This window comes from Moschus berezovskii, chromosome 10 (assembly GCF_049115385.1).
Source record: "Moschus berezovskii isolate FMDL1 chromosome 10, NW_MosBer_1.0, whole genome shotgun sequence".
In the NCBI taxonomy this organism is placed as follows: domain Eukaryota; kingdom Metazoa; phylum Chordata; class Mammalia; order Artiodactyla; family Moschidae; genus Moschus; species Moschus berezovskii.
In genome coordinates this window covers 98,151,747-98,176,669 of record NC_142469.1, presented here as the reverse complement: position 1 = coordinate 98,176,669, position 24,923 = coordinate 98,151,747, and the positions used below count along the sequence as shown (strand labels likewise).

Genomic DNA, 24,923 nt, shown 5'->3' with positions numbered 1-24,923 from the left:
TTTAGAATGGACTGGTTGAATCTCCTTGCAGTCCAAGGGACTCTCAAGAGTCTTCTCCAGCACCACAGTTCAAAAGCATCAATTCTTCGGGGATCAACTTTCTTCACAGTCCAACTCTCACAGCATGGAATATTATAGCCACTTTAATCATAACTGCCCAAACTAGGAGGTAGCCAAGGTGTCCTTCAGTATGTGACTGGATAAACAACCTGGTGCATCCAGACAATGGAATGTTATTCAGCAATAAAAAGAAATGAGCTATCAAGCCATGAGAAGATATGGAGGGCCCTCAAATGCATATGACTAAGTGAAAGAAACCAGTCTGAAAATCCAAAATCGATATACTATATCACTCTAACCGTATGAGATTTTGGAAAAAGCAAAACTATGGAGAAAATAAAAAGATCAGTAATTGCTAGGAGTTCGTAGTTGGGGAGGAGGGACAGATAGATGGGTGGAACTGAGGGAATTTTTAGGGCAGTGAAGCTATTCTCTATGACACTGTGATGGTGAATATACGACATTGTGCATTTATCAAAACCTGTAGAACTGTACACCCTAAAGAGTGAATTCTAATGTAAACTATGGAACTTAGTTAACAATAATGTGTCACTATTGGTTGACCAGTTGTAACAAATGTACCATACTAATGCAAGATGTTAATAGTATCTTCTTATTAACCATTATAATAATTTGTGTTAGAAACTGTTGAGATGGAAAAGAAAACAGATGCAACTCTGTAATTTCTGCTTATTTTTTCTCTAAAATGAAAACAGCTTTAATTTTACTTATTTACTTATTTAATATTTTGGCTGTACCACTCCAGTGGGATCTTAGTTCCTGACCAGGGATCGAACCCACAGCCCCCACATTGGAAGCACAGAGTCTTAATCAGTGGACCACCAGGGAAGTCCCGAAAACTATTTTAAAATGTGAAACGCATTTTTTAAAAAAAGGTGCAGGACAAAATGATGATTTTTTTATGTTGTCAGTATTTGGCATGCAGAGAATGTGAGCCATTCTTAAAAAACCACAGAGGTGGCTGGGAATATGTGGTTCTCTTTAGCTGCTGAAAGGGGGTTTCCGCCCAGCCTGTGCACTTCAGTGGCTGTAAATAAGTTAATCTAAAAGCTGCACTTTTAAAGCAAAGCTGGAATAATGGCGCTATTCTACACATTGCAAATATGGAAGCCACGTGCCACGTGTTCACTGGGTGGTTTTATCACAGTGTTATGACCAGAGCTAAGGATGATCAGAAGTGCATTTAAAAAAAAAAAATTCAGTCGGAGATAAACTTGGTTAATGATTGACCGTCTCTATTTGCCTCTCCAACTCTAGGTCAAGGTTTTAAATGGCATCTGTGACAAGACCATCCGATCTACCACGGATCCTGTAATGAGCCAGTGTGCGTGTCTGGAAGAAGTTCACCTACCAAACATTAAACCTGGGGAAGGTTTGGTAAGACTTCTAACAGCATCTGTTTATTTTCGGATAGCATCATCGTTTTATTAAAGTTGCTGTGTTTTTTTTTAAAAAACAATAATTCCATATTGCTTTCACTAGAATTCTGAATAGTAGAATTAGACTGATTTCCATTGTGTAGTTAAGAATTTGCCGTCTTGAACTGTTGATATGTTTTATATCAAAGCGTCTTCAAAGTATAAAAATAAATACAGTTTTAAAACTGTAAACTCGTATCTTGAAGAATCGTCTTCACAGTTTTATTTTTAGGTCTTAGCAATACAAGGAGATAGAGCACATTTCCACAAAGGAAAGATGGTCTCTGGGTAGGAAACAACATCTGCCGTGAAGTCTCTATTAGCATTTAGGCTTTATGTGAGAAGAGACAGGTTGAAAGAAATGATTCTTTTAAAAAAGTTCAGAAATGTTTTAGACGTAATGTATGAGCTCTGTAATAACAGGCCCCGAGAGTACCTACAGGTAGATACCTAGATCAGCACCTAGGTCCAGATTCTCGGTAAGGAGAAATGTACATAGTGAGACCGCTCCAGTTCAAAGTAAATGATGGCTTATACTGAAGTAAACATGGAAGCCTTCCTGGAGGTGGGCTTATCCACATACTGAAGTGGAGACGTGCCCGAGTGGGCAGAAATGGAGTTGCCGTTCCAAATGGTGAAGTTACCCAAGCAAAGCACCGTGAAGAGGAATACCATGTGGAGGGAGAAGCTGATTACTCTGATGGTGAAAGTAGTAGGAACAGAGAGCCTGGGCAGAAGCATGAAGGGGTCAGTGTTGGATGAGATACTCATCCCCAGAGGTCTGTGGATTGCTGAGCAGGGCAAGTTCACGGTCAAAATGACTTCTGAGGAGGTTCTGTGTTGTTACAGCATTGGTACCAGGGTGAGCAACTACTCTTTGCTCTCTCTACCTTTCGCTCTTTCCCCATCTTATAAAAGTTTAATAAACATTTTTAAAAATAATACATAGTGCCTCAGACTGCAGAGACATTTCTTCCAGGCTATGCATTCACCTCTGAGTTTGCCCATTGGGCATTTGAGGATGGAGTGTATTAATATTTATGCCTCCCTTAAAATGCAGGAATGCCTGTTTCTAATTCATTTCTTATATTGTGTTCCTGAGCAGTCTCTGCTCTTACATCCTGGTTTGGTTGTTCGTGGCTTGAATGAGTCACCCTGCAGTGACTGCTGAGACCAAATTAAGTGGATATGTTGTGTCACTACACAGAGAGATGGTCGGGAGAGGCCCGGCCTTGTTTGAACTGCCTCATTCATTCAGCAGATCTAAGAACGTTCCTTCTGAGTCCTCAGACATAGAGCAAAATTCTGTGTGCCTGGTTCACAAATTATAATATCAAAGAGATCTCGTTTCTGATTTCTTTCACCAGTATTCGGTTCGTTCCCCTTCACCGCTCTTTGGATCTTGTTTTACAGGGTTTCAGGAGACTGAAGAATGAGGGGTGTTCAGAAATGACTGCCTTTAACCTTTTGTTAAGTCTAAGTCTCACTGTGGCTCTGTTTCTAAACATTGGAGTAATGAGTTAATATGTTTGTGACTCACTCTAGGGTATGTACATCAAATCGACCTATGATGGATTGCACGTGATTACTGGGACCACAGAAAATGTAAGTGCATATCCATTTAATGTGAAAGCTATCGTACCTTCACGCAGATTTGACGGTGTCCCTATTCTTTTCATTTAAACCTGTGTATGTCGTTCTATTTTCTGTAGGGAGTGTGGGCGCCTATTTTGTTTATTTCTGTTGCTAGTGTGCCGCTCATCACCAGCTGGCATCAATGTATTATTTAAATTGTCCTTTATTGCGCTCATTTACACACCTTGCCCAGCTTTTGCCATCCTGTGTTATTTTTTTTGCGCTCTTGGAAGTGTTAACCCATAAATACAAAAGCAGTGATCTCTTCATTGTTGAGAATCATTCTTATAAGAGCTGGAATTGGTGACCATATGTGTTAAATATAGTGTTTTTTTAAAAAGTGGAATTTATATGTGTCACCAGAGCAACTATTTTCGGGTTTTTGCATGACGAAGTTTCTTTTTATAGAGCTGTAGTTCATAATATTTGCATGATACTGAAATTTAGTTTTATTCCCCCTTTAATCATTTGAATAGAAAAAGCAGGGCCATTTCTGTTGTGAGGAACTTGTACTCTGTTATCATCCTTTAGAAAATTCTGCTACATAAAAGGTTTTTCCTTAGTCCCTCAAACATTTTTGAATTTGTGAAAAGCAGAGCTAATTGAATGCTTTCTTTATGCAACCTACAATACGGCTAGCTTTTGAATGACGTTGATACAGAGCTTGAAATGTCTGAAAAACTTCTCTGCATCTGTGTAAAAGTAGCGTGTGTCTATGGGATTAATTGCTATTTAATCAAATAAGACAAGAGGATGTAATTCAAGACACAAGAAACTTGGTGACTACTTTTCTTTGTCGTTGTTTTAGTCACTGAGTCATGTCGGACTCTCTGCGAACCCATGGACTGTAGCCCCCTAGGCTCCTCTGTCCATGGGATTCTCCAGGCAAGAATACTGGAGTGGGTTGCCGTTTCTGTCTCCATGGGATCTTCCTGACCTCGGGATTGAACCTGGGTCTCCTGCCCTGGCAGGCAGATTCTTTACCACTGAGCCCCAGTGAAATACTTTTCTGATCTGGTGGAAATATGTGTTGAAGTTTGAGCTTCAGCTGCTAGGTCTGTTGATAAAATAAAATGGCATGATCTTTGATGAGGGTTTGTGACACATTTGCTTTTTATAATAAGTAAGAAAATGACACTGCCTAAGGCATTCAGTGAATTACAAATAAGTTGTGTGGTTCTGGCAGACAAATGGGTGGAAGCTGGTAGTGTCTTTAAGCATTGTTTGTTGAGCTAGAGTGAGAGCACTCAGACCACGGGGAATTTTTATACCATGGCACCCGAGAGGCAAAAATGGCACAGGATCCTCTCCTTTGAGGCTGAGGGCAGTGCAAAAAAAAAAAAAAAAAAAAAATCACAACAAATGTTCCTCCCTTATCCTTATCAGAGACTGTGTGTATTCAGCTGCACCGTGACACGTACATACTCATGTACCACTCGGTACATTGTTCTCAAGTTGGATAGATTCAGAGGGATGGTGAACGTTATTTCAGTTTTCACGTTTATTTATTCTATTTTTGGCTGCACTGGGTCTTTGCTGCGTTGCACGGGCTTTCTCTAGTTGTGGTGAGCGGGGCTACTCTTCACTGGCTGCCCCGGCTTCTCAGTTCGCTGGCTTCTCTTGTTGCAGAGCGGGGCTCTCGGCATGCCGGCTTCAGTAGTTGTAGCACTTGGGCTTAGCGGTGGAATCTTCCCAGACCAGGAATCGCACCCATGTCCCTTGTATTGGCAGGCAGATTTTTATTTGCTGCGCCACCAGGAAAATCCTATTTTAGCTTTTAAACAGTTGAAGTTTTGCATCTAGTAATTTGGTGATTGCATTAACAACCCAGACCTGTGCAGTTCCAGACTCAATCAGGTCTTTGAACCAATTTCAATCTTGGGTAAACACATATAGAACACTCTAATATTACTTCCTTTCACTGTCTACATCATCCCTGACCTGCTTCCCCCTACACACTGTAAGCTAAAGAAAACCGCCTTTGAATCAAATCAAATGTCAACTGATACATTCTGGAGAATTCCTCCCAGACTCTTAGGACTGGGTGAGAGAGTCAGGATTTACCTGGATGTGGTCGGTCCTACTGCTTCCACACAAGATGGTACCTAAGTCATCCTTGAGAGAGATGGTTTCCTTCTTGTTCAAGGTCAAAGAAGGGGAAACTGGTCTTATTTCGTCTGCTAATCTGCTGGAAAATATCCCTCATTCTTGCAGTCACCTTATGTTCATTGTCTGGAACATGCTACGTATTCTGTAATTCTTGTCGATGACAGTGGGAAGTTAGGTAAGAGCCCACTTCTCAAGGACTTGATCTAAATATTTTATACTTAATGCTGGATATTTTACACTTAAATGTTAAATGCCAGTAGAAAATGCCAGCTCCAGAACAGCTTTCTGTGTATCACTGAAGGTTGTTATGACTTTAGAGTCAGAATGTTTTTATAAAAGCCTACTGTTGGAGGGTTAGACTGGACAGAATTCACCAACTTCTTTCTCATGTGAATTGTCTCCACACTCCTCTATCTTGGACTCCAGTTGACGTGATGCCAGCAGGTCATCTCAGGCCTTTAGTCCCTTTTTTTTTTTTTTTGAGGTTACCTGAGAAGTCAGGATCATTCCAAGATCAGACAAACAGGATCTAGTGATTCTCTATCTTCTTTTTTTGATGTTGCTCAAGACCTTGAGAGAAGTCTTGATGGGATCTTAGCCCTACTCCTCTTCCCTACCCCTGACATGAGCTGGGAAACAGATGAGCCTCTGAAGAATGGATACATTCTTCTCCAGGGCATCACTTTTCTGCAGTAGGCCAGATCAAGCATCATTTTTCAGTAGTCCAGCACATGGTGAAGATCATCAAGAGTGACTGCCCAAGGAGGAATTTTGGTATCAGGCTCTCTCTTTACCAGTGTTCTGCCAAGCACAATGCTTAATCACTCGGTAGGACATTGGAGAAATGAATATGTGAAGATCCTTGGGAATGGAAGTCAGTTCAGGACACTGGGACTTTTTTATTTTTCCAAGATTGCTTATCTGTAAACAGGGACTTTCTGGCTTCAAGGCTATCTTTTAGAAAGTGAAGCTTACTTTAGATGACTCCCCAGCCCGGGAAGATTAATTGGAACTGGACTGATTATGATCAGGCTTGCCAAAGTTGACCTGCAACCATGGGTTCGACATCTGACACCAGGGGCAAGAAAGGAGCATTGGCACATTTGTTTGTTTAAGAAGTGCCTCAGGAGCAGGGGATTGGAGACAGACCATCTCCCTGTGGTACCCACGATGCTGGTCTCACAGGTGAGGCACAGCTGGTAGTTATGGTGGAAAGTTAAATGTTTTCAAAAGTAGCTGGCATAGTTACCTGTGCCTTGTGTTGGCCCAGGTGAATCCAAGAGATTGTTTCTACAGTTTAATGCTACTCGCTCATTTTTTTTTCCCTTGCTCATTTCTTGTTGAGCCTATCACAACAGCGGGGTGAGAAAGCTCAGCAAGGGTGTCTTGAGTTTAGTTGCTCCCGCCGTCGCTGTGTTCAAAGGTGCTATTTATAAAGGATGGTTGTAAATTGTGTGAAGATTCAGTTATATAAGTCACAAAATAAAACATTCTGGCTTCGATAACAGTTGATTAGAATTTGAAATCAAAGTTTCATTCTTTCCTTCTCTTTTGATCATATCAAGTATCTTTTTTTTTGCATAATTCTGTTTTATTTTATTCCATGAATTAATTGTTTTTGCAATTAAATAATGATAATAAACCTATATTTCTCGGTAGGATTAGACATTACACTTATCCTAAAATACTTTTCAAATTCTTTGTCAAAATGTTTAGTCTGTAAAATGTATTAATGAGAGAAAAAAAGTTGAGAAGAAATTATGGCACAGGTTCCCTTTAAGTGTAAATAATACTTCTACCTATAGTTACAATTTATCAGGGGAAAATTTTTAAGGTATTACTTTCATGTTAAAAACCACCTAATAAGCATAAAGTTATATTCTGCATCTTTCACTTACTGTGTGTCCATAACTGAGTTATTTACCACTGAATGTCAATTTCCTCAACACTCAATAAAATAAGCCTAATGAGATCTGATAGAGTGCCTGATGAACTCTGGACAGAGGTTCGTGATATTGTACAGGAGACAGGGACCAAGTCCATCCCTATGGAAAAGAAATGCAAAAAAGCAAAATGGCTGTCTGAGGAGGCCTTACAAATAGCTGTGAAAAGAAGAGAAGCGAAAAGCAAAGGAGAAAAGGAAAGATATACCCATTTGAATGCAGAGTTCCAAAGAATAGCAAGGAGAGATAAGAAACCCTTCTTCAGCGATCAATGCAAAGAAATAGAGGAAAGCAACAGAATAGGAAAGACAAGAGATCTCTTCAAGAAAATTAGAGATACCAAGGCAACATTTCATGCAAAGATGGGCTCGATAAAGGACAGAAATGGTGTGGACCTAACAGAAGCAGAAAATATTAAGAGATGGCAAGAATACACAGAAGAACTGTACAAAAAAGATCTTCACGATCAAGATAATCACGATGGTGTGATCACTGACCTAGAGCCAGACATCTTGGAATGTGAAGTCAAGTGGGCCTTAGCATCAGAAAGAACAAAGCTAGTGGAGGTGATGGAATTCTAGTTGAGCTATTTCAAATCCTGAAAGATGATGCTGTGAAAGTGCTGCACTCACTATGCTAGCAAATTTGGAAAACTCAGCAGTGGCCACAGGACTGGAAAAGGTCAGTCTTCATTCCAATCCCAAAGAAAGGCAATGCCAAAGAATGCTCAAACTACCCCACAATTGCACTCATCTCACACGCTAGTAAAGTCATGCTCAAAGTTCTCCAAGCCAGGCTTCAGCAGTACATGAACCGTGAACTTCCAGATGTTCAAGCAGGTTTTAGAAAAGGCAGAGGCACCAGAGATCAAATTGCCAACATCCGCTGGATCATGGAGAAAGCAAGAGAGTTCCAGAAAAACATCTATTTCTGCTTCATTGACTATGCCAAAGCCTTTGACTGTGTGGATCACAATAAACTGTGGAAAATTCTGAAAGAGATGGGAATAGCAGACCACCTGACCTGCCTCTTGAGAAACCTGTATGCAGTTCAGGAAGCAACAGTTAGAACTGTACATGGAACAACAGACTGGTTCCAAATAGGAAAAGGAGTACATCAAGGCTGTATATTGTCACCCTGCTTATTTAACTTCTATGCAGAGTACATCACGAGGAATGCTGGGCTGGAGCACAGGCTGGAATCAAGATTGCCAGGAGAAATATCAATAACCTCAGATATGCAGATGACACCACCCTTATAGCAGAAAGTGAAGAGGAACTCAAAAGCCTCTTGATGAAAGTGAAAGAGGAGAGTGAAAAGGTTGGCTTGAACTCAACATTCAGAAAACAAAGATCATGGCATCTGGTCCCGTCACTTCATGGGAAATAGATGGGGAAACAGTGCAAACAGTGTCAGACTTTATTTTTTGGCGCTCCAAAATCACTGCATATGGTGATTGTAGCCATGAAATTAAAAGATGCTTACTCCTTGGAAGGAAAGTTATGACCAACCTGGATAGCAGGTTAAAAAGCAGAGACATTACTTTGCCAACCAAAGTCCGTCTAGTCAAGGCTATGGTTTTTCCCGTGGTCATGTATGAATGTGAGAGTTGGACTGTGAAGAAAGCTGAGTGCTGAAGAATTGATGCTTCTGAACTGTGGTGTTGGAGAAGACTCTTGAGAGTCCCTTGGACTGCAAGGAGCTCCAACCAGTCCATCCTAAAGGAGACCAGTCCTGGGTGTTCATTGGAAGGAATGATGTTGAGGCTGAAACTCCAATACTTTGGCCACCTCATGCGAAGAGTTGACTCACTGGAAAAGAGCCTGATGCTGGGAGGGATTGGGGGCAGGAGGAGAAGGGGACGACAGAGGATGAGATGACTGGATGGCATCACTGACTCGATGGACGTGAGTTTGAGTGAACTCTGGGAGTTGGTGATGGACAGGGAGGCCTGGTGTGCTGAGATTCATAGGGTTGCAAAGAGTCAGACACCACTGAGCGACTGAACTGAACTGAACACATATGTTGATGTATATATATCTATACAGACATTTGCAAGTTTGTAGCAAACTATTGTTTGAAGCATGCAAAGTCTGGATTTTGTTTTGATACTGTGAAAACACATCCATTTAGAATTCAACCTGAAGACAAAAAAAAATTAAATTTTCTCTAAATATCTTCTGTTTTAACTATCTTTTTATTTTAGCAGTGTGATGATAACGTGCAAGAAGTTTGAGTAAAAGAAAGATTTAGTTTTAATAATCACATAAAAACCATTTATATGAGAGAGTTACAGTGACCATCTTTACATGTTAAGCAGTTGGTCAGCTTTTACAAGATTAATTTTGACAGGAATATAAGGAAGGTACTTTTTAGATGAATCAGTGGCTTTGATCAGCCTGTTTTGTGGACAGGGTGTCCCACTCTGGATGGTAGGTTAGATGAATCTTGGCTGTTCCTACTGACAGATTACCTGTCGTAACAAACCACTGGAGATAACACGCGTATTCACATGCCAAGTTCTGCAGGCTGTGTAGTTTCAGGAAACTCAAGCACACTGTGTAACCGTTCTTGAGAAAATTGTACTCCCATTGCTTGTTTTGTGTAGAAGAAAGAAGGGAGATGAAATAGAAGCAGAAAGAAATAGGAGGCTTAAAGAATGAGACAGGTCTCTCTCTGTTTGTGTCTAACAGTCTCCTGCAGACAGATCTCAGAAGATTCATGCTGGTGATGAAGTCATTCAGGTTAATCAGCAAACTGTGGTGAGTTTGTTCGTTGAAGCTTCAGACTTAATCTTCCCCTTCTAGGACTTCTAAACCATTTTGCTTGCATTTTAAAAGCTTGCAGTCTATATCCAGCTTTCCATAATTTTAAGCAGTGCTAGAATGAACAGATTTGTATCTGCCTATTTGCTCATAGCTGATTTCCTTGAGATGAATTCAAGGAAATTTGAATTCCTTGAACTCAAATAGGCTTGAGTTTTCATTATTCATGAGTAAGTCCCCTCTCCTCATTGTCTTTCTTTGAAGGTGGGATGGCAGCTGAAAAATCTGGTGAGAAAGTTGAGAGAGAATCCTACTGGAGTTGTGTTACTGCTTAAGAAGCGCCCCACGAGTTCCTTCCACTTCACTCCTGCCCCCCTGAAAAACCTACGGTGGAAGCCGCCCCTGGTGCAGGTACTGTTATTGGTTGAAAGCCTTCCTTTGACTTTGGTGCAGGAACAATGTATAATATCTGAGTTGTCTAAAAGAAAAGATTACAGTTTGATAGTTTCCGGGAGTGTGTGGATTATCTGTGTACGGATGGTTACTCTGTAATCCCGTACGTACAGGTGCTCAGTCGCTCAGTCATGTCCAGCTCTTTGCGACTCCATAGACTGTAACCTGCCAGTCTTCTCTGTCAATTGGATTTCCCAGGCAGGAATACTGGAGCAGGTTGCCATTTTCTACTCCAGGGGATCTTCTGACCCAGGGACCGAACCCTCATCTCCTGCATTGGCAAGTAGATTCTTTACCACTGCGCCACCTGGGAAGCCCATCCAATAATTCTACTTACATGAGAACAGACTTGCTGGATTTGCGCTGACTAATATGGCAGCCACTAGCCACCTGTGACTGTTTCAGTAATTAAAATGAAAGCTTCAGTTCCTCTGTCTCACCAGCCACATTTCAGGTGCTGGGTAGCCACTTGCGGCGAGTGTCTGTCATCACTGCAGATGGTTCCTTCTGGCCCTTCTCCTCGCTCGTTTCAACCACACACTCCCATAAAGGAATCCAGTTTGAACACTGATCTGAGAGAGACCGCCTGGGGTAGAGTCCTCAACAGCCGTTTATCAAGGCAGGCGTAGGGACTGTGAGACCAACCCACCTTTGTTTAGATTTAGTAGTCTTGGATGATAATAAAAAGCATGCTGGCTTTTAGTTTTATTATTTGAATTCTCTGCAGACAATACACTCCTTACTGCTTACACTTGGTGGACATGCACCCCACCAACACTCTCCTTATATCATCGGTTCTTTGTGTTTAATTTCCAAACCATGAAAGAAAAGCAGCACACTTTAAAACTCTTTTATAAGATTGAGATTGCCACTTATGTGTAACTCTCTGTGATTTTATTGTCCATCTACGCTATTGATGGATGTTTCGTGATGCACAGAGCACTGGAAATCTGTCTGCGTGTATACCTTAGGGGGGCGGGGGACCCATGAAAATAAAGAACAGGATGTGGACAGTGGAGCCAGGAGGGGCACATAATTAAAGCCACTTCTTAAATAAAAAGGGAACATATCAATCACACTCCAGCAGCTTCTGTTTGCTTCGGTTCAGTTCAGTTGCTCAGTTGTGTCTGACTCTTTGCAACCCCATGGACTGCAGCACGCCAGCCTTCCCTGTTGTTCTGTTTGCATCACTCAGTATACAGGGCACCATTTTTCAATACTTCTGGAATTCTCAGAATATGTTACTTAACACAGAAGAGGTCTGACTTTACCATCGATAGTTGATGGAGAGCTTCCCGCCAGCCAGTTCTGCCAGCTCCTTGGTGCAGGGGGGTGAATGTTGGGTTCTGAGGAAGGGGCGGTGGGCATGGACAGGTGAGCGAAAGCACCTCTTACCGAGGAGGTGGGAGCCTGGAAAACTCGGTGGGATTTCGTAGGCAGATGGGAGGCTCTTGGAGTAGATGAACGCTGTTCATACAGCCACCAAGGGAGGATACACTGCCGTCAGGGCAGGTGGTGCCCAAGTAGGATTTCCTGGAGGCAGAGAGTGTGGCAGACATTCTTGTGAAATGATTTAGGGCATGTACTTCCCGTAAAACTTGGCAGGGAGGGAGGGAGGCAGACTGCAAGGTTCTGTCTCAGGTGGAGTCTAGTCTCGGGCTGTTACCCAGGTGTGACCACACAACACAGGTTCTGGCGGCTGTACTCAGGGATGTCTGCTGTTGGCTGAGGGCAATTCTACGGAGCAGGGGGTGACCGTGAGCTGTTAGCAATAGGTGCTCGCAGCAGCTGGGTTCACTGGCTAACCAGAGGGTCTCTGGGTGAACATTGCAGCTCTCTGGCACGAATAAGTAGACCAGACTCTCAGGCAGAGGGTGGGAGAGAGAGCTGGACCAGCGGGCTGTGCTGGACAGGTAGGTATAGAGTTCTAGGCTAAGGAGCACGGACCTCATCCCGCAGGTAATGTCAACAGGTTGACAGTTGGTTTTTACACTAATGTCTGGGTTGGTTTGCTAGGGCTGTCATAACAAAGTATCAGCGACTAGGTCACTGAAATGAAAGTGTATTCCTTCAGAAGTCTGGGGGCTGGCACTCTGAGAGCAAGGTTTGCTTCCTGTGATGTCTCTTTCCTTGACTTGCAGATGGCCATCTTCTCCTTGTGTCTTCACGTGGTCTTTGCTCTGTATGTTATTATTGTTCAGTCGCTAAGTCATGCCTGACTCTTTGCGACCCCATGGACTACAGCACTCCAGGCTTCCCTGTCCTTTACTGTCTCCCAGAGTTGGCTCAAACTCATGTCCATTGAGTCGATGATGCCATCCAACCAGCTCATCCTCTGTTGCCCCCTTCTCCTCCTGCCCTCAGTCTTTCCCAGCATCAGGATCATTTCCAATGAGTTGGCTCTTCGCATTGAGTGGCCAGAGTATTGGAGCTTGCTCTGTATGTCTGTGTCCTAATCACTTCTTCTTACAGGGATACCAGTCAGACTGGATTAGGGCCCACTCATGTGACCTTACTTTAAATTAAGCATATCTTTAAAGACTGCAAGTACAGTCACATTCTGAGCTACTGGGGGTTCAGGGGACACAGTTTAGCCCATGACACTATCTAAACTTGAAACAGCAGGTGGGAGGTATTACATGCCTTTTGTTTTTGTTTTTCAGTCACTAAGTCATGTCTGACTCTTTTGTGACCCCCGTGGACTGTAGCCCACCAGGCTCCTCTGTCCATGGATTTCCCAAGCAAGAATACTGGCTGCTACCGCTAAGTCGCTTCAGTCGTGTCCGACTCTGTGCGACCCCATAGACGGCAGCCCACCAGGCTCCCCTGTCCCTGGGATTCTCCAGGCAAGAACACTGGAGTGGGTTGCCATTTCCTTCTCCAGTGCATCAAAGTGGAAAGTGAAAGTGAAGTAGCTCAGTCGTGTCCTACTCTTCGCGACCCCATGGACTGCAGCCTACCAGGCTCCTCCGTCCATGGGATTTTCCAGGCCAGAGTACTGGAGTGGGGTGCCATCGCCTTCTCCAGAATACCGGAGGGTGTTACAATCTCCTTCTCCAGGTTTCTTCCTGACCCAGGAATTGAACTTTCATCTCCTGCACTGATAGGAAGCTCTTTACCACTGAGCCTCCCGGGTTCTGGGTGAGGCTGGGACAGGGGCGATTCTGTGAAAGACTAACTCAAGAGATCTTTTGGAAGAAGTATCAAGAGGATTCACAGAGCAGAGGAAGGGGCTCCAGAACTGAGCTCCTTGCATTCAGATCCAATCTCTGCCTCATCTTAGCTGTGAGACCTCAGACAAGTAGTATTTCTAAATCTCAATTCTAATTATTCATAGTGACCTTTAGAAAAGTCTTTGGGTTAGGGGTCGGCAGACAGGGAAAGTGAGAAGCAGATGTGAAATGTGGCAGTGACCTTGCCTGGTGATACCAGTGACAGAAATCAGACAGTCAGAAGAGAAACATCTAGGAGGCAGAGATGGCAGGTCTTCTGATCATCACTGAGTTTGAAATGACAGAGGAAAAATTAGGTGGATGTGTTCAGAAGGAAAGTGAACATTATTTTTAAGTATAGGCTAGAGTTAGTTCCTTGACCTCTGGAAATTCACTTAAAAAGGGACATGCTTCCTTTTTCCTTTGTCTACCTTCCTGTCAAGTTCCACTCACTGTGCAGTTTGGGGGAAGAGGTGAAGGTGAGGAATGAAACATGTAGCTTCACTTCCAACCCAGCTAGAGAAGAGCCATCAAAATGCAGAGGCTGGGGACTTCCCTGGTGGTCCAGGGGTTGAGAATCTGCCTTCCAACACAGGGGACCCGGGTTTGATCCCTGGTTGGGGAACTAAGATCCCACATGCCACGGGAAAATCAAGCCCCCAACTCAAGAGCCTGCTGCTGCTGCTGCTAAGTTGCTTCAGTCGTGTCCGACTTTGTGCGACCCCATCGATGGCAGCCCACCAGGCTCCTCTGCCTACAGGATTCTCCAGGCAAAAATACTGGAGTGTTTTGCCATTTCCTTCTCCAGTTTAATCGCTAAGTCATGTCTAACTTTTTGGAACCCCATGGACCATAGCCCCCTGGGCCCCTCTGTCCGTGGGATTTCCCAGGCAAGAATACCAGAGTGGATTGCCATTTCCTTCTCCCAACTCAAGAGCCTATGTATCACAAAGTACAGAACCCACACACTCTGGAGCCTGTGTGTCTGTGAGCACAACTAGAGAGAAGCCCGCACACTGCAGCAAAGATCCCTTGTGCCTCGGCTAAGACTTGATGCAGCCAAAAACAAAATTCAGAGGCCGTTTCTCAGCTTGGTATCCTGGCGCTGAGTCCAGGATTTTCTCAGAACAAGAACTCTGGTAGACCAGTACTCCGTACACTTTCTCAGCCCCCATCCTGGGCTTTGACCCCTGGTCTTCAGGGGCCTATATGCCTGGGTGCCCACCTCTGCTGGGAGGGAGCATCTCTAGTTCTCGTCCATATCATTAATGTTGTTACTAGAAAGGTATTCATCGCTCTGTTTTTAGGCCACCACCCTGGTAAATGAAGGTTATTGATTTAGAAGTAACGATCAGTGTTGGAGTTTAGGGAAATACCTGCTCTGTGGAAATGCCCCAGTTTCCTTCTACTTCTCTTTGTGGAGAGCCTGGCTCCCGGGCCATGTGTCTTCAGATGTTGTTCAAGATGGTCAGGCTGAGAAGTGGATCCATTCCTTGGTGCAGAGAGCTCACAGGCTGTGTCTTAGGTACCGACATAGATATGCTTAGGGAGTCTGTTTCCCTGAGCCTCAGCATCCTCCCCCAGATGGGGCCGTCGCTCTGTGAGCACTGCTGCTCCCATGCTGCCAAGCCTCAGACTCCATTTCACACTCTCACTTCCGGGAGGGTCTCCAGCAGTCACCACCTGGGCCAGACAGGGCTTTAGTGTTTCTGTCTCCCCAGGGCCGAGCACAGTCCTCACATGATGCTTCCCCCTGGCCTTCCCCAGATATCTTCGTGCCTTGACTCAGATTTCCTTGCTGCTGTTCCTTTTGTTATTGTTGTTTAGTTGCTAAGTCCTGTCCGACTCTTTGTAACTTCATGAACTGTAGCCCGTCAGGCTCCTCTGTCCATGGATTTCCCAGGCAAAAATTTTGGAGTGGGTTGCCATGTCCTTCTCACTGTTCTTTTACCAACCAGAAAGGGCTGATTGTCGCTGTTAGACTATAGGAGAGATAGGATTGAAGGTCTCACAGATTTAAAAATAAATAGGTACCGTGAGACCAATCATATGATTAAAATAAGGCCATGCATATTTTAAATTTAAAAAATTAGCTCGTGAATACTCAAACAGCATAAGGTTGTGTATTTACTATGTGATGAGCCTGTGCTGAGCCCGTTACTTGTGTAACTTCACTTAATTCTCACAGCTGGTGTTGCTAGTGTGTGTGTGTGTGTGTGTGTGTGTACGCGCGTGCACACTGTCACTGAGTCGTGTGTGTGTGTGTGTGTGTGTGTACGCGCGTGCACACTGTCACTGAGTCGTGTGTGTGTGTGTGTGTGTGTACGCGCGTGCACACTGTCACTGAGTCGTGTCCGACTCTTTGTGACCCTGTGGACTGTAGCCTGCCAGTCTCCTCTGTCCATGGGAGTTTTATGCTTGTTCCCGTTTATTCCCATTCTGTAGATAAGGCACAGAGAAGTTGCGTGATTTGCCTGGAGACACACAGTGAATCCGAGGTATAGCCAGGATTGCACCCAGAGTCTGAGTTCTGAGGCCACACTCCTAGTTAGTGGCCATGCTGTTAGTCATTAGTGTGAGCTAACTCATTCTGTCCTCACTGCAGCCCTCCAGGAGAGGCAGTCAATATGATTGCTTTTCAGAGGAGGAAGCTGGGGATTGGGAGTTTAGGTGCTTTGCTCAGAGCTAGAATTCTAACCTCCTGGTCACCTGACTCCCAGGTCTCTGATTCTCACAATGCATCTAGCCTTTCAAAACTCTTGGTAAATGGTTTATACATACCATGGAATATTAGTCATAGAAAAGAATAAACTAATGTCATTTGTAGCAACGTGGATGGACCTAGAGATGATCATACTCAGTGAAGTAAGTCAGACACATATCATAGGATATCACTTAAACCTGGAGTCTAAAAAATGATACAGATGAACTTATTTACAGAACATAAACTCACAGGCAGAAAATGAATTTATGGTCACCAAAGGGGGAAGGGCAGGAGGGATAAATTAGTAACTTGGGATTAAACATATACACACTAATATACATAAAATAACTGACAAGGACCTACTGTGTAGCACAGGGAGTGACATTCAATATCTTGTAATAGCCTATAATGGAAAAGCAGCCAAAAAAAAAATATTCAGTTACACATATATACATGTGTATAACTGAATCACTTTGCTGTCCACCTGAAACTAAGACAACGTTGTAAATCAACCATATTAAAAAACAAAGACATTGTGAGTGTCTCAAAGAAGAACATATGTTGAATGTTGCTAGTCGCTGCAAACATGCAAATAATCCGGGGCCCTGTTTACCCAGAGGCTGGGGTTGGTTTTGCAGAGAACGATCTCTGAGTTAACCTCCACGCTTTTACACTTGCTCCCTTTCAGACCTCGCCTCCCACCACAACCACCCAGTCCCCGGACAGCACGATGGATGCCTCGCTGAAGAAGGAGAAGCCAGCCATCCTGGATCTTTATATTCCTCCTCCACCAGCTGTTCCCTACTCCCCCCGGTAAGTCCGTGCCCATTTTCTTGGTGTGCTCGTCTCCTGGGCCTGGGGATGCTGCTGGTGGTGGGAAGACCACGAGCATCTCAAGAGGAGGCTGGGGCTCGAATCCACTGTGTGGGGGTCAGGAATGCGTGAAGGGGTTCAGAAAATTACAGACTTCCAGTTCCAGACTGAGTCCTGGGAATGGGCGTTGGGGTCAACAGCGTGGTGACTGTTGTTAACAATACCGTGTTGTGTATATTCAAAGTTGCAAAGGGACTAGATCTCAAAAGTTCTTATCAGGAGAAGGAAGGAATTAGTCACTGTGTGGGGTGATGGATGTTACCTAAGCTTATTGTTGTGATCATTTTGCAGTATATATATAAATCATTACATTGCACATCTGAAATGAATACGACATTATATGTCAATTATATCTCAGTAAAACTGGGGGAAGGAAGTGTAATTCTTAACGGGGAAATGTAGGGATAGATACAGGTTTATGGACCTTGAAGCCAGACAGTTTGATGAGGAGGAGGGGGCTCCTTAAAGCATGTGCTCTGGGGTCATGTCATTTTCGTTCTTCACTGGGCAGTGGAATGGGTTATTTGGGGGTTCCCCGAAGCTGAGGTTTCATTAACTACATGGTAAACTTATCTCTGGGGAGGAAGATAATAAATATTTCTGCGAGATCAAAGTTAGTTTTATCTTAGATACGTGTTCTTCATAGGAGTTAAAAAACGTGAAAACAGGTGTGAATGGGCTGTATTTGTGCATCCATATGTGTTTATGTGTATATATCTATTATGAATTCTTAAAGATCATTGCTTTCTTAATGGCTAGTTAAAATGTTTATGGTGAAGTGAGGATGGTCATGCTAGATGTTATATAGGGGGTGATTGAGGTATGAAATACAGGCTTATTTATACCATCTGACATATTTACATATGCTAGTAAAACTAGAGAATCTGGCTTATTTATTCAACATACATTTCCTGAGAGTTGGGCCTGATTTACCGTCTTATGCAAAACAGATGTAATTCTTGCCCCTAGAGAACTGCCAGTGTCTTAGTCAACTGTTCAAGAATAAATTGAGAAATTCGTAATCATGCTGTAATATTTCATAAGATAAAAGTTTGAACTGAACTTGTAGTGATGTTTCACTTTATATTGGAGTTTTTCATTTGTTTTTGTTTTAAGCTGACCTCTTTGCATCCACTGTGTTTCTTTCCTGGGCACACAAAAAAAGTAACATCGTTTTCTTCCTCCTTGAGTCTTGGTTTGCTCAGAACTTATTACAGCAGGTGGAGCAGTGACCTCAGTGATCAGGGCATTCAGGCTGGTAGATAAGACCCTTCCCCGTATTCACAGGCCAGAGCTCCTGTGGTTTTGGGATCTTAAGTGTGTTTAAAACTATAAGGAGCTGTTTGTTGCTTCTGCATGTGGAAAGCAGAGGGTTTCACTGATGACCAGCATGTAGACTGTCCTATCAGAAACTGTAGGGAGGATCACCCCCGACACCCCCAATCCTGAATATTCTTGCCTGAGTCTCAGTGAAGGGGTCACAAGAGCCATGGCAAGAAAAAGAGTATGCACATAGTAAGGGCAAATGGGAACTGGGGCTCTTAATGTATTTGGAGGAAGACATGTGGGGACACATCCATACAGAAAGACACCATTAATAAAGTATATTTTATTAGGAATGAAACATGCAAATGGTCACAGAGAACAAGTGGTGAGCATGGAAAGCGTTGCGAATGGGGATGCTATATGCCAGGTTTAAAAGTACAGAAGGAGACAGATTCATGGAGGCAGTGGAGGGGGGAGGTAAAGGTAGCAGACTCACTGGGAATACCAGTAGGCCAGGCTGATCTTTAGACTGTTTGGACTTAGTAGTTTTGCAATGATCCCCTAACGGAATTTACTAAATGCAAAAAGTTAACCAGCTGGTAACCTGGACTCAACTAAAATTAATTTTATAAGTCTTAGTATAAGCTGACATTCAGAAAGAATTAAGTTGCAGGTGGTGGTCCAATTTTTGCTGGTTTCTGTACTTAGTTCAGCAAATAGGCAGTTTCCATTGGTCACTGTAAGGCCCCTTTGTATTTTTTGACATCATTTTCAAATCTAACAACTGCCATTATACTTCAGGTGTCTTCTTTGCTTGATCTTGGCAAAGATACTAATCTTGGCATGAGAAAAAACGTAGTGTGTCTGTAGTAGTGTCTGTAGTAAGTAGATTCAGTTCTACTATAGGATAGGTGTACAGGGAAACCAAAGCTAGCTTTCCAAAGGTATATTTGTATCCTTTAAACTGTATATATGAAAAAGTCTCATTTCCCCTTATTTAGTAGGATCATGATATTTACTTTTATTTAATTAGGAACTCTATGTATTTGAGGAGCAGCTGTGCTTGAAAAAGTATTGCTTTTTCCTCCAGAGGAAAAGGAGAATTTAAGTTGTCTTCCGTGTGCTGGCAATAGTACGTCTCTTATAATTCTTTTGTTTGAGAGGATCTTTGTAAGCAACTTAATTATTGCCTTCCATCCTGCAGGGAAGAGAATGGGGGTTCTGTTTATGGATTCAGTAAATGTAAACAGCCACAGCCTGGTCCTAAGGGTTCCGAGTCCCCCAATTCCTTCCTGGACCAGGAAAGCCGGAGACGGAGATTCACCATCGCGGATTCTGATCAGCTGCCTGGCTATTCCGTGGAAACCAATATCCTGCCCGCAAAAATGAGAGAGAAAACGCCATCTTACGGTACGCTGCTGGGTGTTCGTTTCTCCTCCCCTCCCCCTTCCTTTTTTGGAACTGTTGGATGAATTTGGCAGACTTGAGGGGTAATCTGAGGAAAACATAAACCTCAATGAAATTCTAAGTATGAGACCTTTATTCATCTCTCCAAAGCCAAGGCTGGTTGAGTCATCACGCCGCCTGGCATCCAAGCCCAGTGGGGTGAGATCATGTTACAGTTTTAACTTTCAGTGCCTGCATTTCAACTTGCAGTTGCTTTGCTCCAGGGACCCACAGACTCAAGTTCAGCACACCTCTGTCCTCATGGCATGCTGAGGAAACCCAACGCTTTAAAACACTTTTTCCTTATTTTAAAGTAGGTTTTGCTTACACTGCAGGGAGTGTGGTATTGGGGTGGGGGATGGTCTAGTTCTAAATAAAAGGTTCTCTGAAGTCCAGAAACTCTCAACTTCTCCCTTTTCTTCCCCTTTGAAGGCAAGCCCCGGCCTCTGTCGATGCCTGCAGATGCGAGCTGGATGGGCATCGTGGACCCTTTTGCTAGACCTCGAGGTCATGGGAGAAAAAGTAAGTTTAAGCAAACGGAAAAGCACCAAACGTAAAGCCCAGGCCTTCTTCTCGGGCCTCTTCCTAAGTGTGCTCAATGACCACAAAAATTCATCACATCTACAACATCAGGGCTGCTGAGGGCCTCTAAGGTTCTACCTATGTCTGTGTTGTTCAGTCGTGCAGTCATGTCTGACTCTCTGCAACCCCACGGACAGCAGCATGCCAGGCTTCCCTGTCCTTCATGGTCTCATGTCCATTGAGTCAGTGAATCCTAGTTAGTGCTTGTAAATCTCCTAATTAGTATCCTGTGCTTTATACAGGCTGTAGACGTCGATGGTCCAATTTCTAAGCAAGTAGAAGTACCTTCTTCATTAAACAATCCCATCCTCAGTTTTGAGCTTTTCATTATTGGAGTCTGATTTTTGATGGACAGGCGTAGCTTTTTTTCTTCCCCGTCCTTGTATTAGAGAATAATTACTATTGGAAAAGAAACTTGTGTTTAATTTACTCTCTAATCAAAGTTACTGATGATGATGATGCTTGTCTTGAGGTAAATGTTGACCCAGATTACATTTCATTGTCAAGACATCCTAACATTGATTTTGCAGGGCTGAAACAGAGAGCTGTTGAAAAGTTAGACAGCAGTAGGTCTTAGATAGTAAAAGGAAGAAGGTATAAATTCTGGTGCCTCAACTGCCAAAGTTCTCAACCCCTGACATTTCCCTGGGACTTAGTAAAGTTTGTCACCTAAGTAGCTGAATCGCCTGGATGATACTAAATTGGAAAAAGGGAGAAGACGCCATCTAAGGTCCAAGACACCCTTAGCTGATGTGAAAAATCTGTGCAGCAGACAGCAGGGGGCAGGGCAGTCCTTTGTTTATATCTGAAATGGCCACAGCCTCGTTGCCAGTCTTTTTAGCCTTTGAAGCCCCAGATGTAGTCTTTTAATATTTGAGATACAGGGTGTAGGGGTGGAGAGTGTGAGGTTGGGAAAACGGAAAGATACTTGACCTCTGTCCCACTTTCCACATTTTCCTGGTATTATCATTTTAGAAGGAAAGTTATCTGCATAAAATAATGGACACTTCAGGAAAAAAACAAAACAAAACACTACCTTTTTTTGGAGATACAACTCACATACCATAAAGCTCACCCTGTTAAAATGTACAGTTCAGTGGGTTTCAGTATATTCATAGAGGTGTAATAATTCCAGAATATTCTGTCACCTCAACAAGAAAACCCTGTAAGCAGTCACTCCTCATTCCCACCTCCTTCAGCTCCTGGCAACCAAAAATCTACTTTCTGTGTCTTGATTTACCTACTCAAGGCATTTCATATGAATAGACTCCTACAAAACAGGACTTCTTGAAATGGGCACTTTTTAAAAGTAACTTTTTCCCCCTTTGATTACAAAAGCAAAACAAATAGAAAATATAAGAAAACTTATCTGTAATCTGCTTCCCCAACCTAGAAATAATCAATCTGAGTGTTTTGTATGTCTTCTAATTGTCCCTATATTTACATATTATACACTTAGGAAAAATATGCAGAATGGAATAGATAGATGTTCAGAAATACTATGTAATAGGAACACGTGCATTTTTTGTAATAGTTGCGTTAGTCATCTGTCTTATGGCAATGGTGCTGGTTTATTTGCAAGGTCCTGTGCAACTCTTCTATGACTCCATGGACTGTAGCCCACCAGTCTCCTCTGTCCATGGGATTTCCCAGGCAAGAATACTGGAGTGGGTTACCAGTTCCCTCTCCAGGGGATCCTCCTGACGCAGGGATCGAACTTGCGTCTCCTGCACTGCAGGCAGATTCTTTACCATCCGAACCACTTATTCAGTCTGCTATGGTTGGACATTTAGGTTATTTCTGTTTTTCCCTCTCAATTGTAAATAATGTTTCAAGAAACACCTTGTACATAGATCTTCCTATGCTTTTTTTTTTTTTTTGCCAAACCTCACTGCATGTGGGATCTTAGTTCCCCAACTAAGGATTGAACCTGTGACCCCTGCAGTGGAAGAGCAGAGTCTTAACCACTGGACTACCAGGGAAGTCCCAGTCTTCGTATATTTTTAGAAGTGGAATTTCTTGATCAAAAGAAGGCTGCCAGGGTGCCCTGTATTTTACATTTCTCTTTCTTACCTCCCCCACCCTGCTCCCCATCCCAGGGGCCTGACTTTTAGGGTAGGATCATTCTTCCTTCTCCAGAAATGTCCCAAGCCTTGCAGAGCAGTAGAATCTTTGAACCCCACCCATTAAAGGTGGAGAGTGCCTGCCCTGTAGTCAGGGTGACAAGTAAAGGCACCCCACCTTCCTGAATGCCCCTGAGGGATGCTCCTGGGTAAGAACCGTGGTTCCAAGGGCCGGTGTTCCAGGGTTGCAGGCACTGAACAAGCACAGATGTGGAAGGAGTGACAGCATTACAAGGTTTTCTTTGCTTTTTGATTTCAAGTGAAATTATGAAAATCCTACACTGATTAAAAAGGGCAGGCTTGCTGATTCTTCTCTGCCCCCGTGTTACCTCTCAGATAGAAAAGCAGCCTGAAGTGTGGATGTCTTCCATTTCTGCTTTCTCAAAGCCCTGCCGGCCGCCTGGGGGACCTGGTAGCCCATCCCTGAGTGGAAGGCAGGGTGTGGTGCCTCGTTCAGAAGCAGGGCAAGTCTGAGCAGCGGGTGTGCGGATGATGGGTATTTTAATGGACCGCTTGTGGGCTTTATCCGATAACAGGTGAGGATGCCCTCTGCCGGTATTTCAGTAACGAGCGTATCCCTCCCATCCTCGAAGAAAGCTCCTCGCCCACGTACCGCTTCTCAAGGCCCGCGACCGAGAGGCAGCTGGTCAGAGGGGCAGACTACATCCGAGGCAGCAGGTGCTACATTAGTTCGGATCTCCACAGCAGCGCCACGATTCCGTTCCCGGAAGAAGGGACCAAAAAGAAAGCCGGCTCCTCGGCCGCCAAGTCCTCGTCTCCAGAACCGTCCCTGCTGGTCAGCTGGTTGACTCGCCTGAAACTGTTGACTCACTGAGCCCCGTGCTCTCCCTGGGGCCTCCCGGACTACTGCTACCAAGTGCCTTGTTTCCTCCGTTGGCAATCTTGTTCTGATTTTCATCCACAGTATTATGTAGCGATCTTTTGCAATTTAGTGAGTCTTTTTTTAGGGAAAGTTGTATATTGCACTTCTTGGAATTTTGAAGTCATTGGGTGGGAATAAATCCAGAGAATCTTAGATCAGATGCTGACTTGTGGCGGCCAAAGGAGAGAAATGGGGAGAGTCTGCCCCCTGCCCCCACTTTTTTTTTTTTTTGCTTCCTTAAGAGTCAGAACACAGAGACACACTCTCTAAAGCAGAGCCTTGGCTAGGAATGGTATGATCATTACAGAGAACTGGGCCATTGTTCGTTTTGAGGGTGGAACTACAATTGGCGGCCGCTGACACAGATGTGTTGGGTTTTGGTCCAGCCTCTTCACCTGAAAAAGCCAGTAGAGAAAACAGTTTTGTTCCGATTTTTCAAGCTATATAAACCACATGTGTACCTGTAGCAGCCTTGACCTTGAAATAACATGTGGGCAGCATCTGATGTTCTTTGAAAGCAGAGGTATAAATGTAGGCCTGTTACACTTGTTTAACTCCGTTTGCATAACAATCAGTGTAGCTCTCAGTTAGTACAGAAACACATGAAAACATTTAGATAGGGCTTACTACACAGAAAGAAGTTTATGGTTATTTGTGAGGGGTGTCATTGTTGATGTTGTATATTATTGTCTTTAAGGGAAAAGAAGCTATAAGACTTGCTGACAGCCAAAGTCTCATTCAGAAAAATGAAGCAAGCATACTTAGGTTTATGAGAGAGACATCAGTTTGCATTTTAACCTGTTCAGTGACTATCTTCCAGAAAAGAATGGACAGGTCTTCAAAACTGTACACATTTTGCTAATTAGAAACCTCTTGGAAAAATCTCACGGTCACTCATTTTCAACTAGCATATGGTATTTTGGAAAAGTGTGTCTGTGTATTAACTCTTGTTTAAACTGAGTGTATGATACTTTGTTAGAATGGAAAAGTACTATCTTGTTAATTTAAGTGTTTTAAATATAGTTGTATATTTTTCTTACTCTTAGTCACATGTAATTGGTATATTTCTGTTTTGTGTCCTACATGAAGCTAATGAAAGTGTTGAAGATGTTTTCAGGTTTACCAGTGACCCACCATGGCTGTTGCCACCGTGGGCACTATTGTTAAAAAAGAAAAAAATAAACCCTCTGAAGCAATTTTAGAATTTATGGATTAGAAATGGGGACATTGAGGGGGCATGTGTGAAGTTTATATTCGGGGACTTTTCTGAGTTGTACCCCTGGACAAAGCTGGTATTTGTCTTGAATTGTCTACTTTGCTGAACTGCCTGAAATCGGAGATTCCTTGGAGTTAGCAAACATCTTCCTTTTAAAATGCCTCTGTGCCATTGAGGGAGTTGGTGAGCTTCAGGGAACCAGCAACCATTTGTG

At 43.3% G+C, this 24,923-nt stretch overlaps 1 protein-coding gene across 1 annotated transcript in view; it reads left to right on the top strand.

Annotated features, from left to right (window-relative positions):
* The window catches only part of CNKSR3 (CNKSR family member 3), a 103,178-nt gene extending 78,481 nt beyond the window's left edge, over positions 1-24,697 (top strand). The window contains exons 6-13 of the mRNA XM_055432845.2: positions 1,339-1,458; positions 3,045-3,104; positions 9,880-9,948; positions 10,216-10,362; positions 17,009-17,133; positions 19,664-19,869; positions 20,338-20,427; positions 23,147-24,697. Coding sequence (XP_055288820.1) covers positions 1,339-1,458; positions 3,045-3,104; positions 9,880-9,948; positions 10,216-10,362; positions 17,009-17,133; positions 19,664-19,869; positions 20,338-20,427; positions 23,147-23,445 — 1,116 coding nt within the window. The 3' untranslated portion in view covers positions 23,446-24,697. The remainder of the gene's footprint in view (positions 1-1,338; positions 1,459-3,044; positions 3,105-9,879; positions 9,949-10,215; positions 10,363-17,008; positions 17,134-19,663; positions 19,870-20,337; positions 20,428-23,146) is intronic.
* The last annotated feature ends 226 nt before the right edge of the window (positions 24,698-24,923 follow it).